Genomic DNA, 16,308 nt, shown 5'->3' on the forward strand with positions numbered 1-16,308 from the left:
TAAAAAAGTCTGATGACTTCAACTTTGCTGATGCTTGTTTAAGGAGACAGTATTATATACAATACTTATGAATGTTCTTTATTCTTCCAAAACAGGAGGAAGGAAAAATATAAATAGTCATAGGTCATATAAAATTTTTGACTCAAAATTTACATTTCTTTCTACAGGAATTAGCTGATTTGAAACATGCCCATACAAAACTCAAGAAAGTGTTGCAGGATAAATCTACTGAATTGGCACATGCGTTACGTCGTTCAGAACAGTATGAAGCAGAAGTAAAAAAACTCAGAGGGAGGATAGAAGAACTGAAAAAGGAGTTGGCTTCTGCTGAAGATGAGGTTTATTTCTTCCCTTAAATAAGATTATTAAATCAATTTAAAATTAAAGAATTTTAATCTCAAATTTATTTTAAATGAGAAGAATGAAGAACGTTTTTTTTAAAATTTTGTATAAAAGTTAGATAAATAGTGTTGTCTGCTGCGGATTTGTGACTGCATCTTTAAATACTCCAGTTGAGCCAGAATATATTGATAATTTATTGATGCAACAGTGCATATACAAAATGAATAGTTGTGTATAGCTTAAGAAGAATGTGGCCATTAAGCACATTTTTGTTAACACTCGAGAAATACCATAAATTACTGATATTATTCTCAGAGTAAACTCTAAAATAACCCTTTTTCAGTTGCAATCTCTTGGACCTGAATAACAACTGAATAACTCTTAGCCAATAGAGCCATATTTATATAGTGTTACATAGGCTTCTAAGCTTTGGTAAAAGTGGGTCCTAGAACATCAATAATTTATTTTCCCTAAACTTTCAAAAAATTGCCTAGTTGGCGAGAAATCACCAAATGTTGCGAATTGACAGAAAAAATTTCTGGAAAGGCCACTCAATAGCATTTTTGCTCAAATCTTGCATTCTAGTTGAGCTATTTTAGCCATTTAAACATCATTGGATTCAGAATTGAAAGATCTACCATACTACTTAAGAAATAAACACTTATGTATAAAAGTGTGGCCACAAATTCAATTACATGCAAAATAAACTAATTATTCAAAATGGGAAAGTTAAAAAATAAATAAATAAAACAACAACACACAATATTACAATAACGGATAAAAAACAGCAATGCAATCAGAAGTATTTAAATATTTATAGCAGTTTCCATTATTATTGTGTTATATTATTTTCTTTCATTTTTTTCATGTGAAGTTCATCTTTTCGCTCATTCTTGTTCTTGATATTGATGATCCCACCAAATACAAGATTAACTGTGTTGTCAGAGTTCTTAAACGTAGAAAGTCAAAATGTAAATTGTATAATGTCAATCAAATTGAGTAGTATAAATGCTTCCAGAATTTACGAGAAAAATAAACAGATGTTTATGATGAAGAAAGTCTTTTTTTCAGATTATACTATGTGTTTGCTTAATGGCCAGGTGACTGTGACCAAGGCTTGCAGCATATGTTGTTATATAATGTTTTCATTGGAAATACTTTTGTATTGAGAAATACAATTGTATTGTTTACTGTATTAACTTTTTCCCCTCTTTCTTGTTTTTATTTCCAGACTCTTCAGATTTTAACTGAAATAATTAATTATTTTTTTAAAAATTTAAAATAATGATGGACCCATTTTAAGTAGAGTTGATTTTAGCCAAAAGCAGTAATTGCAAAATTCATCTAAGAGATAACTGGAGGGGCAGGGGAATGAAGTCAAAAGAAATTTTCTTTTCCAGATAAAAGGAAATAAATTTGAGTATTTCTAAAATATGCTGGTTGTTCTTCTAATGCTACCTTCAGCTTTAATAATTAGTTGTTCAGTTTTCTAGTTTTTATACCTCATTCCCCCACCCTGAAATAGCAGTATAATTATTTTAATTTAACAATGCATTTAATTTATGTTTTGAAATTTCATGTATCATAATTGTTTGTAAGTCTCCATTATTTAGTAGAAGGCATTTTGTACTTTAGGTCGATAGTGCCACAAATAATATTAGAAAACTTCAAAGAACAAATGATGAATTACAGGAGCAAATCGAAAGCTTGCAAGTGCAAGTGGAACATTTGCAAACTAGGTATGTTTATATGACATATTAAGATTTTTATGTTTTAATTTCATCATATATTATATAGGATTGTTATTAAAATAGATTGGATTCTATCTAAAAGCGTAATATTTTGGGGAATTTACTTCATGATCTTAATTTGTGCCTCTGATTATTTATTTATCTCTTTTCATTTCCACGTGGCTTTGGTTTCTGTCTGTAGCAAAGGAAAAGACCCATCTGCCATACCTATGGTTAGTACTAACTGCATGTATTTTCATCTCCTTTATTCTTCTCTGTTATCGTAATTTATCTCAGATATTATTTACTAATTGATAAAAACAATAAAAATGAATAATAAAAAATATACATTTTAGTCACATAATTAATTTTTAATTACTATATGTTAATTAAGTTCTCCTTTATAACTTATTGTTAATAAATATATTAATTATTCACCTTTTTTTTGTTAAACTTGCAATATATTCAACAATATGCAAGTTTGTCAACTTACATATTTTTCTTGATAAAAAACATTAAAAAAAATTATTGTATTACTTTTTAAGTATATCTTAATGCAATGTTTAATTATATCCCTTAGACTTTGATTGATTTATTTTATTTGAGGTAAAAATAATCTAATGAGCTTTCAAATAATCATTCAGAAATTTCAACACGGCAAACTTTATGCTATGTTAATTTTATTTTATATTGTTTCTTATACTGATATAGACAGTGCCTTAATTATAAATATATTATTTTATGTATAGTTGATACTCAAAGCATGTGAGAAATGATTTATGATGAAATATCAACCATCTGAAATCTGTAAATGGTCAAAACTCCTAAAGCCATTTCTCGGGAGATTTTTTTTAAAGCACCTTAAAGGGGAAGCGCATATTGTCTTTAAATTGCAGCTAGTATACACAAAATAAATATTTTAAATTAAATGCATCCTAAGTTGGGAATTTTTTTAATGGAATTCTACTGTCTATATGTAATAATGGCTATCTGTCTGTTTATCTCACTTTGTAACATTTTTTTTTTTTTTAACTTTTGTCCACCCCTTTTTTTAAAATTTATTTTGTAACACATGTGATCACAAATCCACATCTAAGCTCTGATTAAAAATATTGGTCTCTTCTAAAAAAATTTGATGTGAACAAACAACACATGATTTCCTTGTATAGCCTGATTTGTCAAGGCAAGTTGAGAATGACACTAAAAATTGCAAATTTTGAAGTTATATATCCCGTTCAGTTCTTTAATACGGTAGTCAAACTTCTTATATTTTTATTTTTTCATTATGAGTGTAAAACTTTCCCAAATATAAGTAAAAAAATTGGGAGAACGAATTAAAAGTTTGATTTAATAATTTTTCAATAATTTTTTTTTTTTTTAAATTTGACATTGCCAAAACGTGAATATTTTTGTCATTTAAAACACTTCTATAATTGGAAGTATATGACTACAACCAACAATTACAGCAATAAAAGCTGGGTAAGGGAGTAGGATATATATATATATATGTTTGGTATAGTCGATTGAAATAAAAAAGGGCCATACACAACTAGATATAATAGCAGTTCCATATACAAAATTTCAAAACTCTATGGCCAATTGTTTTTCAGTTATGTGAGATACATAAGTATGTACAAACATCACAAAAAAAAAAATCCCTTTTGAATCCATTTTACAATCTGTTTTGGAAAAAAAAAGAGTCCTTTATTTTGACCATGTATACAGACGTAACATTCGGAATTGATCAATATGAATATTTCCATTGTAATATGGTACAGTAAATTTTTTTTTTTTTTGCAATACTTCCTTTCATTTGTACAAGGAAGTAAAAAAGTGCATATGTTCATAACCTTTATTACATTTAATTGTAAGATTTATAAATCTAAATACTCATATTTGCATTAATTTTGTATCCTTTTCAACAAAATTTTGTATCCTTTTCAACTGATGACTTGACATTCTTCATAGGGTAAATTAATTTCATTTTTTAGGTCGTACTTATCATTAGGTGGCAACTATCCACTGGGTTCTTTAAAATCATATTATAACTGAATCCATTTTCCTTTATAATTTATTCAATTTTTTTTCAGAATTCAAAAATGCATTTCGGTCATGCTTTCAGCTGTTAACTGTTAGTAACTTAAAAAAGTTATAACTTTTATAGCCCAAAGGGCGTTAGCTCAGAAGGGCTATTAATTTCGTTTTAGCATTTTGTGGCAGTTTCACTTTTCAAATTGTTGCCATCAAATATTAGAGCCCTGCATTATACTTGAAGAAATTAAATAATGAAGAATCTGTATGAATGCATGCGTGTTTCTCGCACTGTAAAAAAACAACTGTACCTAGAGACATCAAATTTTGAATAACATAGTCCTCTATTCGAATATGCTCATATAAAAGCCCTAATTTGAAATTAGTTTTATTATCTATTTCATATTTTTAAAACATTAAAGAATTTTTTATTAACAAACTCGTTAATTTCAAAGCGAGCAAGCAATAACAACACTGTACCAAAAAAAAAAAAAAAAAAAAAAAAATCTTCAGCCTGCAAGACTGTGTATCGGAAGTTCTAAAGATATGCTCTTTTTAAATTATTTTGTGATATTGCATTTGAATTGAATTTTATGGTTTAAGTGCGAAGAACATGATATATAATAAATAAAGGTAAAAGACAAAATATTAAAAAATGCCCCTTTGGGCATAATATAAAATCTGAAAGCTTTTTTTTAAAATTTTTTAGTGTTTTATTGTTTCAATTCCTAAAAGGGTTTTATTGAATAAAGTCACTTGGATAAATCTGCATTTCAATGCAGTTACTTGAAAACAGCTATTGCATAATTTTTAGATTTTGTTCATAAGAATGAAGGCAGGACTGCTTTATATTTTTTAATACCAAATGCATATTGAAAAAAGGGATGTTTGCAGTTTTGCAGAATTTTCTGTGCCCTAGCAATTGTTCAGTCATTGAACTTAGATAACTTACATAAAGACTAACTATAAAAATATTTACATTGGATCTTCCCATTATTCCTTTTTTAAATACTTTTCTTAGGCTGGAAGAAGTTTTATTGGCCCATAAGATTTGGGTAAGCCTAGCTTTTAGAACTTTTTTGTGAATAGTACATTCTGACCTGCTCTTAAACATTTGGGAGGGTTGTGTTTTTCAGGACGTTTATTACAGAAATTCTTAATTAAATTGTTATTGATTACATGAACAAGTTTTATGATGTGGTTGTCAACCCTGTCTGGTCCTAGGGCTTTACACCTAGCTAGGCTTTTTATTATGGGTGAGATTTCTTTTATTATGAATAGAATCATGTCTGTTTTCTCTGGAAAGACTTGCCACATACTGCATTCTGATTAGGAAAATCTTGTTTGAACATTGTATCTAGGATGCCATTTATTGTTATTGAGAGCAATATGTATGTTATTGCCTAGATTTATTTTTGCATTATTTGGAAGGTTGAATCTGTGTAGGTTTTAAAAATTTTTAGCTACATTTTTATATAGTGGGTTATAAATATATCTTTATTGTACATACAATATTTTTGTTTCTGTTATGATCTTTTTGTAGTGAGCCTTTTGTTTGTAGAAGTTTGTCAAAATTATTTTTCTTCATTTTTAGTGAATTTTAGTTTTCTTCGAATGACTTTTGTTTCATTGCAGTGAAACCCTAAGCTCTGTAGTCTACCAATAAATTTTACTGATTGAATTGTTTTTCTGAATTTGAATACACGCTGGTTATCAAATTTAAAAGATAATGACAGAAATAAGGCGTAATTGATACTGAATGAAAAATTATTAATAGAAATTTGTACAAAAGCATTAGTTAACATAAATTACAGTGTTTAACCAATGATTATTAGCAAAATATTGAAATTAAAACCAAATTTATGGGACTAAAAACATGACAGAAAAAATAATTTATCAAGTGGCATTCTGTATTTTTTTATATTTTCTAAAGCTAATTAAGTAAATATAAACTATTAAAAGTAATAATTTATGGAGACATTTAATTAGGAATTTTTCATTAAGACCGTATTTAAATTCTTTCACAAATCTTGCCAAGTTAAATTTGCCGTGTTGAAATTTTTGAAAAATTATTATTTTTATTTTGCAATTTATTTCAAATAAACTGAACATGGACTAATTTTTTTCTTTAGACTGAGGAACTCGGCAAGCCATGCACTATTGACTCGCCATGCTAGCAGCAGCTTTGTCCAAGCTGATCCAATGAGTGAAGATGATAATTTAGATTTCTGATCTCTACTATAGCTTTTTTTTGTGATATTTTTTATTATATATATATACTTACAATTTTTGATCCAATGTATTTTAGCTGTAGTTAACTTCATTATTTTCTAAAAATCTGTATTTTCTTTCAAAAAATGATCCTATCCTCTCTTGAACATAGTATGTATTGTCAGCTAACAAAATATGAAATCATGTAAATTTAATATACCTTACTAAAAATTAATATTTTAAGTTTATATAAGTTTTTATAAAACTGTAAAGGCCATATTTATGTCAGGACTCATATAGAATGATGCTGCATTATTTCATCCAGCTAATATTTTATTTATACATCTTCTCAAATGAATATGTATTCTATAGAGTTTACTTCATGAATTTTATTGTAACATTCAATTACAGAGAGTTTCTTTTTAATTATTTTGTAAGCATTCATGCTTATCTTCAAGTATTGAAGTATTTATAGAAACAGTTTAAAATAGATTAATCAATACATAAGGTCCATCCAGGTAATATACTTAGTTATAATTCATTTCTAGGATAAACTGCTTATTATTATTTCAAAAGAAAATTGATTAAAGCAGGTGTGCTAAAAGCAACTTAACACGTTGACTGCTGTGGGGGTCACAAGGTGTCCGGCATTTGACTTGGCTGCAGTGCCGTGGAGGCTGCTGGTGACCAATAGCAAAAGTATATAATTAGAGTAAATATCGATACTGATAAATTTTTAAATAATGCCATTGTTACTATAATGGTTGAAGAATAATAAATTGCAAAAATGGCCTACAGCACCTCAGGGGTCACCGGTAATCCCCACCTTGAAAAGTGTATTAAATGCGATTATATAACTCACATTATCTTCTGAAGATAATATTTCAACATAATATACATCGCATAATAAAAAATTTATGTTAGAGCTATGGGCAAACCATGTAAAATGTGTGCATCAGTCAACATGTTAATCAACAACATTCTTTGGCTTGCAGATTGTCAACATTTTGATATAATTGCACATATTATCTTCAGTACATATCTTTGTATTCACATCTTTCATCATTATTACAAAATTACTAGTAAATAAGTTCCAAGAACCTTGATGTGTACAGATAAAGATATAATTAAAAAGGGTTATGTTAGAGATTGTCTATAACTCCTGAAAATGAGATGCATAAATAAAAATAAAAATCATTTCATTATTCTGTTAATAAAATAATCATATCATTTAAATGTACAACAAAGTTTTCTAAAACCCAAAGTAGATTTGAGAAAGTAAGTAAAATTGATGGTAAAAAATTTTAGAGCATACAGATAGAATAAGCAAAAAAAGTATTCATTTGAATATAGAAATAAATATTTGAGTTGTTAGATAATTTTAATTTTTACTTATTATTTTTAAATAAATAAGTTTTTTAATTAAGACACAATAACACACTGAATGAATACTAGTTCAGAAGTCAAACAACAAAAATCAGTGTTATATTTTCAAAATTTTCAAGACTAGTTTCGATGGTTTTACCGAACCACCATCCTCAGCTGCAACACATTTGCGGTTTTGAAAATATAACGCTGATTTTTGTTGTTTGACTTCTGAATTAAGTTTTTTAAGTTGATACATCAGCAACAAATAATATTTTTAAGGTGGTTTTTTGCAGTGGTTGTACAACTTCTGTTCCTGAGATAATCAGTATGTATATATATATTTATATATATTTAATCAAACGCCAGGCTCTTGCCTTTTCAGCATTGGCCATGCCTAAGCCCGAAAGTTGTAGCCATTTTATTGTGGATGCACCTAACAAGTGGCCACCATTATCTCTCATAAGGGGACAGACAATTTACATCCATGCCTTCTCCTAGATTCGAAGCCGGGCCCTTCGGTATCTTCGGCTTTCGTAACCATTATACTGTCTGGGCGGCGATATTCAGTATCTGCATCATAGGTTGTTACTTAAAATACAAATATTTTCACTGAAAAGAAAACCTTCAGCATTTACTACTGAAAAAGATTGTCAGTTCAATATATAAATTTCAATAACATACTGAATTAACAGAGATCTTTGTTCATTATTGTAGCATTAATGATTGAAAGATCAAAACTTATCTTATATAACCACGGACAATATCATAAATCCTTCTTTATGGTAATGTCAGTGTGACATGCTTTTTAACTCTTTCTTATAAGGGAAAGCAGAATAATAGCCCAATGAATTACAGATAACCTTGTAGTACCGTAAGAGGAAATTTGCTTCCTTTAACATCACATGACTTGTTGGAGTATATAAGCCACTTCTGGGGTAAGTGCAAAAAACTATTAATAGCTGCACATTATTTTTAGTTTAAACAGTTTTACTGTCTATGTATAGATTTCTAATTAATATGATTTTATAATAAAGCTTATTAGTGTTCTTAATGCTATGATGTTACTAAATAACCTTATTCATTCACTTGAACTCTCAAATAGCAAATTATAAAATCTGTGTGTAGGAGATGACAATCAGTTGTAGAGAAAGTTTTTGAAAAAATGATTGAGTTATATCATCATATGAAGATAATCTGTATACAAAAGGCAGTAATTGCTTTTATACAGATTTCTGGCTTTTATGACATTATAATGCATAGAATACAAATTTTCATGTTTCCAATATATGGAAAATGAAATTTCACTTTAAATCACTTATTTTGTAATAATGAATTCATAAACTTTTAAAGGAGTGCCTTGAGGATGTGCAGTCATATATCAAAATTTACAGATTGTAAACCATTGAGTGCTTCAAATTAATGCTGATGTTATTGTTTGTATATCTTTCATAAATATTGTTTTTGAAGAGTATAAGTTATTTCACTATATTAATGCAACTTTAATGTGCCCTTATTTATTTAAAATATGCAAATAAGTTTTTATTCCATTCAAGAAATACTGACAGAAGCAAAAGCCCAATCAGTTGAAATATCAAGCCTTTATCATAGGAGTGTTCCTATTGAATTTCGTCCAAATAATTTTGATATGATCTTAAAAATTTTCTGTACATCAACTTGAGCAAATCAGTTATTCAGAAATACAAGTTAAATTTGTATAAGAAATGAATATGTGTGCCAAAAATTGTAGTGTTTTTATACATCTGTGACTTTTCATAATCTATTAGCATGCTTCTATTTAGGGCATATTGAAAGTATACATGTTTTTATGAAAGTGAATACTTTTGCTGTGTACCCAGTGAGTACTAACTTGTCTTAACTTATCATATGTAAAATGAAATGGAAGTTAAGTACATGTCAAAGTAGTTAAAATTATTACTGATATGATAAATGCACTAAAAACTAAATATTGAATTATGTTATGACTCTGTGAATAAATCTCAATCAACAATATTGTGAAAAAGAGCTACAAATTTCAAGAAAAATTAGTTAGAAGTGTTCATCATTTCTTTAAAATTATGCACACAGGAAGTAATAGTCTGGTTTTAACAATGTGACCTACATAGACAAATTCTTCATGAGAAATCTCTTTAATGCCAAAGAAGCAATTCAGTGAATTAATTACAGTGCTATATCTGAAAAGCTTTATATATTATCTGAAAACTGAGATGTTCTATTAGAACGAGTGTTGCTTGTTTCAGGATGTATCCATAAACTATTCATTATCAGCAGCAATTAAATTCTGAGGTATTTGGGTATTCTGAGGTATTTTGCAGTTCAGTAATTGATGATTGATTAATAAATGATTTGTTACTTAACTCTTGTAGCACAAACTTGGCAGCTATCTTCATGTTCCATACAGTTATCACAAAATTCATCTATCTGTATAATTTTTTTATGAAAATTTCACATGGTATTTTCTGGTGTGCTTGTGAAAGAAGGTTTATATCTTTCCATTCAGCCTCATGCAAGTTCTCAGTGTGTTACCATTTGGTATAACATTTCTGATTTATCTTTCAAATGTAATAAAAATCTGTAATTGCTGTACAAATTCAGCAGTTCAAAAGCAATAAATTCTTTTTGTAGTAATTTAAAGCTTTGCTTTATTTAGTACATTTAATTTATAACATATCCAACTGATAACTTTAATAAACATCTACAATGTTATAATTAATGAAAGATGTTTCTAACATCATTTATTGTGTGTCTGATACAGAGTCATTTGTTGCTTGCAGAACTCTTGGGATAGGAGTACATAAAGGTACTTAATATTGCCCTAACATATAATGTTCAAATAAAATGAGGTAGGTTATTATGACAAAACATCCATCAGTATTATCTTTTGATGGACACTATAATGGAGAAACATCTTAAACAAAACTCTCTCATACAATAGCCTATAGCCATAGTGTGGCATGTGAGCCACATGCAGTTCTTATGCAAATAAAGTATATGTATGAAAAATGGTAAACTAAAACTACTTAATATCCAAAAGAAAGAGGGGCTAACTGATATTAAATTATTGTTTAGACACTGCTTTTAAAATGATTTTAATATGGACTTATGGCTTTTTGGAAAATCTTGTGGCGGCTCTCGAACTTACCAGAATTCCAACATGGGGCTCTTGCTGACATGCAGCTTGGCCACTCCCTTTCTGGCATGCCTTATAACCATTATAAATTTGATGATGACAAAGTCCCCTAATTTGCTAAAATCCCCTCTGTGCAGTGATTGTTAGTGAGGGGAAGTAACAAACTGTGTGTGGGGAAGACTGCAAGCCTACGTATGATGTTAGTCTTTTCTACCAATGAAGACTAAACAGGAAACCAGATCATCAAATTTTCTCTTGTGCTTTTAATTCATATGGATGATAGTGCATCATTTTTGGAAGGCAGTAAATTCTTAATAGCATTTTTTTTCCATAAAATACCACTGCTTTGTATTATATTATTCCCATTCCTTATTATTCATAGGGGTGCTAGTGCATCATTGTTGGAAGACAGTAAATTCTTAATAACACTCTTTTCATAAAATACCACTGCTTTGTATTATATTATTCCCATTCCTTATTATTCATAGGGGTGCTAGTGCATCATTGTTGGAAGACAGTAAATTCTTAATAACACTCTTTTCATAAAATACCACTGCTTTGTATTATATTATTCCCATTCCTTCTTTTAATGGATATATAGGTACTGTAATGGGTTACACAGCAGAAGTTCATCATGTACATTTGTGTATATAGATGTGCATTTAATTTATTTTAACTGCTTTTTTTAAACATATTTTTAACGAATTTATGTTTTATTGTTATAATGTTGAGCGAGTATTTAGATAACGTCAGGGATTTTTTTCCTCTGTCGTAGTGATTTACCAAAAGTACAAGATAAATTTTATTATTTATATTCTTTGATTTCAAATATGATATTTAAACAAATTATATATATTTTAATTGTTTGTAATTTTGATTGGTAATAAATAGTCTCTAGCACTCAGTTTTCTTCTTTATTATAGTGCATTTTAAAATTATTTATGTTTTTATAAATGATGTATAAAAAATATATGGTATTTTTAAATATTTTAGTTATGGAGTTTTAAGATAAGTAGATCTGGAAGTGAAAATTCTGATGAACATCGTGATTTTCAGATTGTAACTAACAGCATCTGCCTTTGAAATTTTTGCCATTTCAAAAATTACACATAGTTTAAGGATATTACATTTCAGGTATTATTTGCCATTCTTTCTAACATAAAAGAGAAAGGTAGATACTTGATTGACTAATCAGTAAAGTTTTCATGTGTAATGAAACCCCTTCTTTGGAAAAACTGAAATTGTATATTTTTTTATGATAAGAAAATAGTTATACATAGTTATATGTAACATGAAAAGTAAACATCTATGCAAAATTTCTGAGACATATTGCTTTGTTAATACTGATATGTAAACTAAATAGGAATTTATATTGAGAACCAAATTTTGAATGTGAAACATAATATAAAATAAAGAGTTCATTTTTAACTAAAAAAAATACTTATTTATAGACATATAAGTCTAAAACATAATACAGTACTATTAAGCCGATTCGCGTTTCAAAGCAAAATCTTTTTTCACACATTTTTAATTTGCCATTCAAAAGTTACAGAATTCTGAATGTTACAAATAACACAATAGAGTCATAAAAATCTTTTACTCTTCCTTTTAAATAACATATATTGCTACTTGATAAACTCATGAAACACATTGCCACAACATCCCAAATACCTAGGATTCATCCTTCATCTTGAATTCAATAGCAACAGACATATAGACTTTTTGGTTTCGAAGGCCTGTAAGCGCCTAAACATCCTTAAATATCTAGCTGACAGAGATTGGGGAGCTAATGCAAATACTCTTAGAACCACATCTATTGTGCTATTCTAGAATATGGCTACCCAATTTATTCCTGTGCGTCTGAAACCAATCTTCTGAAATTAGAACATGTACAACTGAGTGCCGCTTGAGTTATTCTTGGACTCAGAAATAGCTGCCCTTCTGGTATAGGCTTGTTCGAGACCAACTTGCAGCCACTGCGTATTAGAAGAAGAGCCAATTTAGTTAAGTATTTCAATAAAATCTACAGCTACGGCTCCCCAACATCGTACTTTGTTGTATCTCCATACTTGGCACAACAATCTAAGACTTAAAAAATACAGCCCTTCGTAAGTAAATGGCAGAAACTCAGAACCTGATCTCTTGGGAGGTTGTACCTCTAAGATTTTTTATTGATCCCTCAGTGGGACTACCGAGAATTTTCTTCCACTTTGATTTCAAATCCCCTGCAAACAAGCAAACTCACCATGAAGACCTTCTTAGGAACTGGCTCTAGAAATTAGTTGCATTCCTAAAGATGCAGTTCAGGTCTATACTGATGGTAGTAGTTCAGAAGATTGTACTGACAGCGATATCTTTATTAAGACTACAATAAAGTGCTTTGAAACAATGCAACCCTGACACTTACTCTGTCTTCAGGAGCAAGTTAATTACGATTAATGTGGGGCTTGTAGCCATCTTGGCTTATGATTGTGATTTTCGGGAACTATGGATTTTATCAGACAGTCGCAGTGCACTACAACATCTTAGTGGCTGGTCATCTGCATGTGATGAAACCAGCATATCTATGCTGCTCAAACTGAGGAAGATCTTACAGACCCACAACGTTCACCTCCAGTGGATCCCATCACATGTTAATATTAGTGGTAATGAGGTCGCTGATAAACTGGCAAAAGAGGGTAGTGAAAATGAAATGGTCACTGGCTTCTCACTTACTTATCAAGAAATTTACTCAAATGAAAGACCTAAACTTAATTTAATGTGCCGTATTCCACCTACACACCAATGGTACACAGGAATATCCCCTGACTCCCTACTGGAAATCAAATGTGACCGTGGCTCCCAGACTGCTCTGACTAGACTAACAAGTGGCCACCTTAAATGTCTTTCCTTTGATAGTGGCAGAAAAATCCACTCCGCTTGTAAAAAATGCTGTGACCATCCAGCTTCACCGGATCACATACTGGGTTGCACTGGACTTTCTAAAGAGGACTTAACATCCGATCCCCTCACTGTTATTGACTTTTTGACGGTCAACAACCTTCTGGCGCTGAGATCTTTTGAGGATAAACAACAAGAAACATTTCTCCCCAAAATTTGCTCAGTTGCTTATGCGAACTTTAAAGAATTCCATTTTCGTTACAGCTATAATCTAACCACTTCCTAAACAGCTGAGTAAGATCCTCTTGAACAGATAGTTGCATATGTTCGCCCAAGATTGTACATATCTGAAGTAATCATCCATTTAGGAAAGTTGGGGTCACTATCCACTTTGTTGCACATCTCCAACCTGTCTTGTTTCTGAGAGGAGCTAACCATGCACATATTTCACACTTACCCTACCTTTATGTTGATTGTATAAGCAGATCCATATGTTATATATATATTGTCATTGTGAGTATTTGAACTATCAATCAACAATCTTTAGTTAAAAGTTGGCAACAAGTTTTTGCTGTTGCATAATGTCACAAGCCTACCTGGCTGTTGCATGCTGTTCTGACCATCACAGAAGCTCTTGTACTATTTGGATAGTTTTTTTCAATAAAGCAGTTGTTGCAGCACATTGTGACATTCCCTCGGCATTTCCACAAGATTGAAACAAAATTTCACATTTAGTTGTTTCTTTCACCTGTAACAACATAGCTGCACACCTTACTTCGACAATGGATGTACAATTCACTGACCTGACCTTAAACTAGTGAATCTGTCAGCCCAGAGAATGCCCAAAAAAATTTGGTTAAAAAAGGCATTTCCATAGCCAAAATGTAGGCTGGAGGGGTGAAAGTGATGACTTTTTCAGATACTGTTGAAGATTAAAAACAAAAGTCATCTGTGATAAATAAAATATATATAATTATGATATTATTTTGCATTGATTATAGAAGGTGGCATTTAAAAAATTGTCTGCCTGAATTTTTCAAGTTTTCTTAAACTGCGTAATATTTCAGTGTTTTATTGTAATGATTGCTTCATGAAAGTAACTAATTAGAAATTCATAAACTAGTTTTTTATTTTGAAAAATCAAAATCTGTAGAAAATTTGCTGAAATACCTAATTTAAGGGATTTACCAATCTTTGGTGGAATAAAACTGTATTCAAAGCGTGACTTTTGAAGACTATCAGAGCTGTCCTGTGGAATGCAACAGTATTATTAAAAATATTTAAAAAATATGAAAAGAATCAAATACTATGTAACCTCAAATATGCAACAGAATTTTATTAACAGTTTAGGAATCTACTAATTTAGAGCATGTTAAAATATTAATCCAATCTGCTGCATTTAATAGTCAGGTGAAAAAGGAAAACAAATCTGTGTCTGCCAAAGACTAGAAAATTTTAGCTTTCTTTCTCAAAACTCAATGAGAAATAAGAATTCTAAATACTGAAATGAGGTAATATTTAATAGTAGCTAACATCTTTGGTTGAAATGATCACTTTTTAGTATAGACGAGATTCAAAGAATATCAGAAACTCAAAATGTTCCAGCTATAGAACAGGAAGTATGATATATACAATTTTCATGGTTACTGTAACTTAGAAACATGTAAACAACACAATGTTATAAAGGCCATAATGCTATGAAGCAAAATTTCCTTGAAACCAAAAGTATTGATGAATTGTTGATTAATTGGTCACTGAGTTATTGAAAAGAGTTAAATGCCTTTTTTTAAATAATCTATTAGTCATGCTTTCAGAAAACAAAATTATTAAATGGATTTCAAATGATTAAAAATAAACTAATTGTGGCCATTAATGCAAAGAATGTTGAATCGATTAGTAGCAAAAGAAATGGCAAGTGCAGAGAAAAATTCAACTAGAGAACATCATGCAAGATATCACTTTGCATGAGGTATCGAGTTTTCAAAAATTTGCTTAAGAAACTGATGATGATGTCGTGTCTATGACAAAGTGCAATTATATAGCTTCAAAGCAGTCAAAGACAGCTTTTGCAACCTCGGCAGCTCTATCAGTATAAAGTAGGTCCACTGGGTCTTCAATGCCGATGTTAAACAGTCTGGACTGGATTGCTGGGCAGCTGAAGATGTGATGGTGAGACAGTGGGATGTCATCTGGGCAATGAGGACAAATGTTGGTGTAACTACGCTGTCCGTCTGCAGAAATCTTCATCCCTTTTAAGTGATTTATCCTAAGTCTGGTTATGATACCCTTTTCTTTCTCACCCCTTTTCTTTGATTATTGCGGTGGGATCTTTCTTGGTACAAGGCTGTAAGAGATTTAAATAAATTTTTGTTTGGGATATGGCTCTGTCACAGTTTAATTCCGGGATGGAGTTTTCCTTAACTTGACCAATTAGTCTTTGGCTGGCAACTGCATTGGGATCAACAAGGGTTAGGCAGTTGGATGGCTGAGGAGAATCATGGGATGCCTTTGCAAGCTCATCGACGTTCCCATTACCAAAAATATTTACATGAGCCAGTATCCATTGTAAGATGCAGGATCTTTGGGCGGCAATGATTT

At 30.2% G+C, this 16,308-nt stretch overlaps 1 protein-coding gene across 2 annotated transcripts in view; it reads left to right on the forward strand.

Annotated features, from left to right (window-relative positions):
* Positions 1-11,730, forward strand: part of LOC118190479 (coiled-coil domain-containing protein 102A) — a 44,416-nt gene extending 32,686 nt beyond the window's left edge. Inside the window, exons 7-10 of one of the 2 annotated variants that reach the window (XM_035361198.2) lie at positions 168-338; positions 1,978-2,081; positions 2,275-2,305; positions 6,236-11,730. In XM_035361198.2, the coding sequence (XP_035217089.1) occupies positions 168-338; positions 1,978-2,081; positions 2,275-2,305; positions 6,236-6,280 (351 nt within the window). In that variant the 3' untranslated portion in view covers positions 6,281-11,730. The remainder of the gene's footprint in view (positions 1-167; positions 339-1,977; positions 2,082-2,274; positions 2,306-6,235) is intronic. The other variant, XM_035361196.2, reaches the window with a different exon arrangement.
* The last annotated feature ends 4,578 nt before the right edge of the window (positions 11,731-16,308 follow it).

The sequence above is a fragment of the Stegodyphus dumicola genome, chromosome 3, assembly GCF_044657685.1.
Source record: "Stegodyphus dumicola isolate Sdum_Otavi_A_Nest chromosome 3, ASM4465768v1".
Lineage (NCBI taxonomy): Eukaryota > Metazoa > Arthropoda > Arachnida > Araneae > Eresidae > Stegodyphus > Stegodyphus dumicola.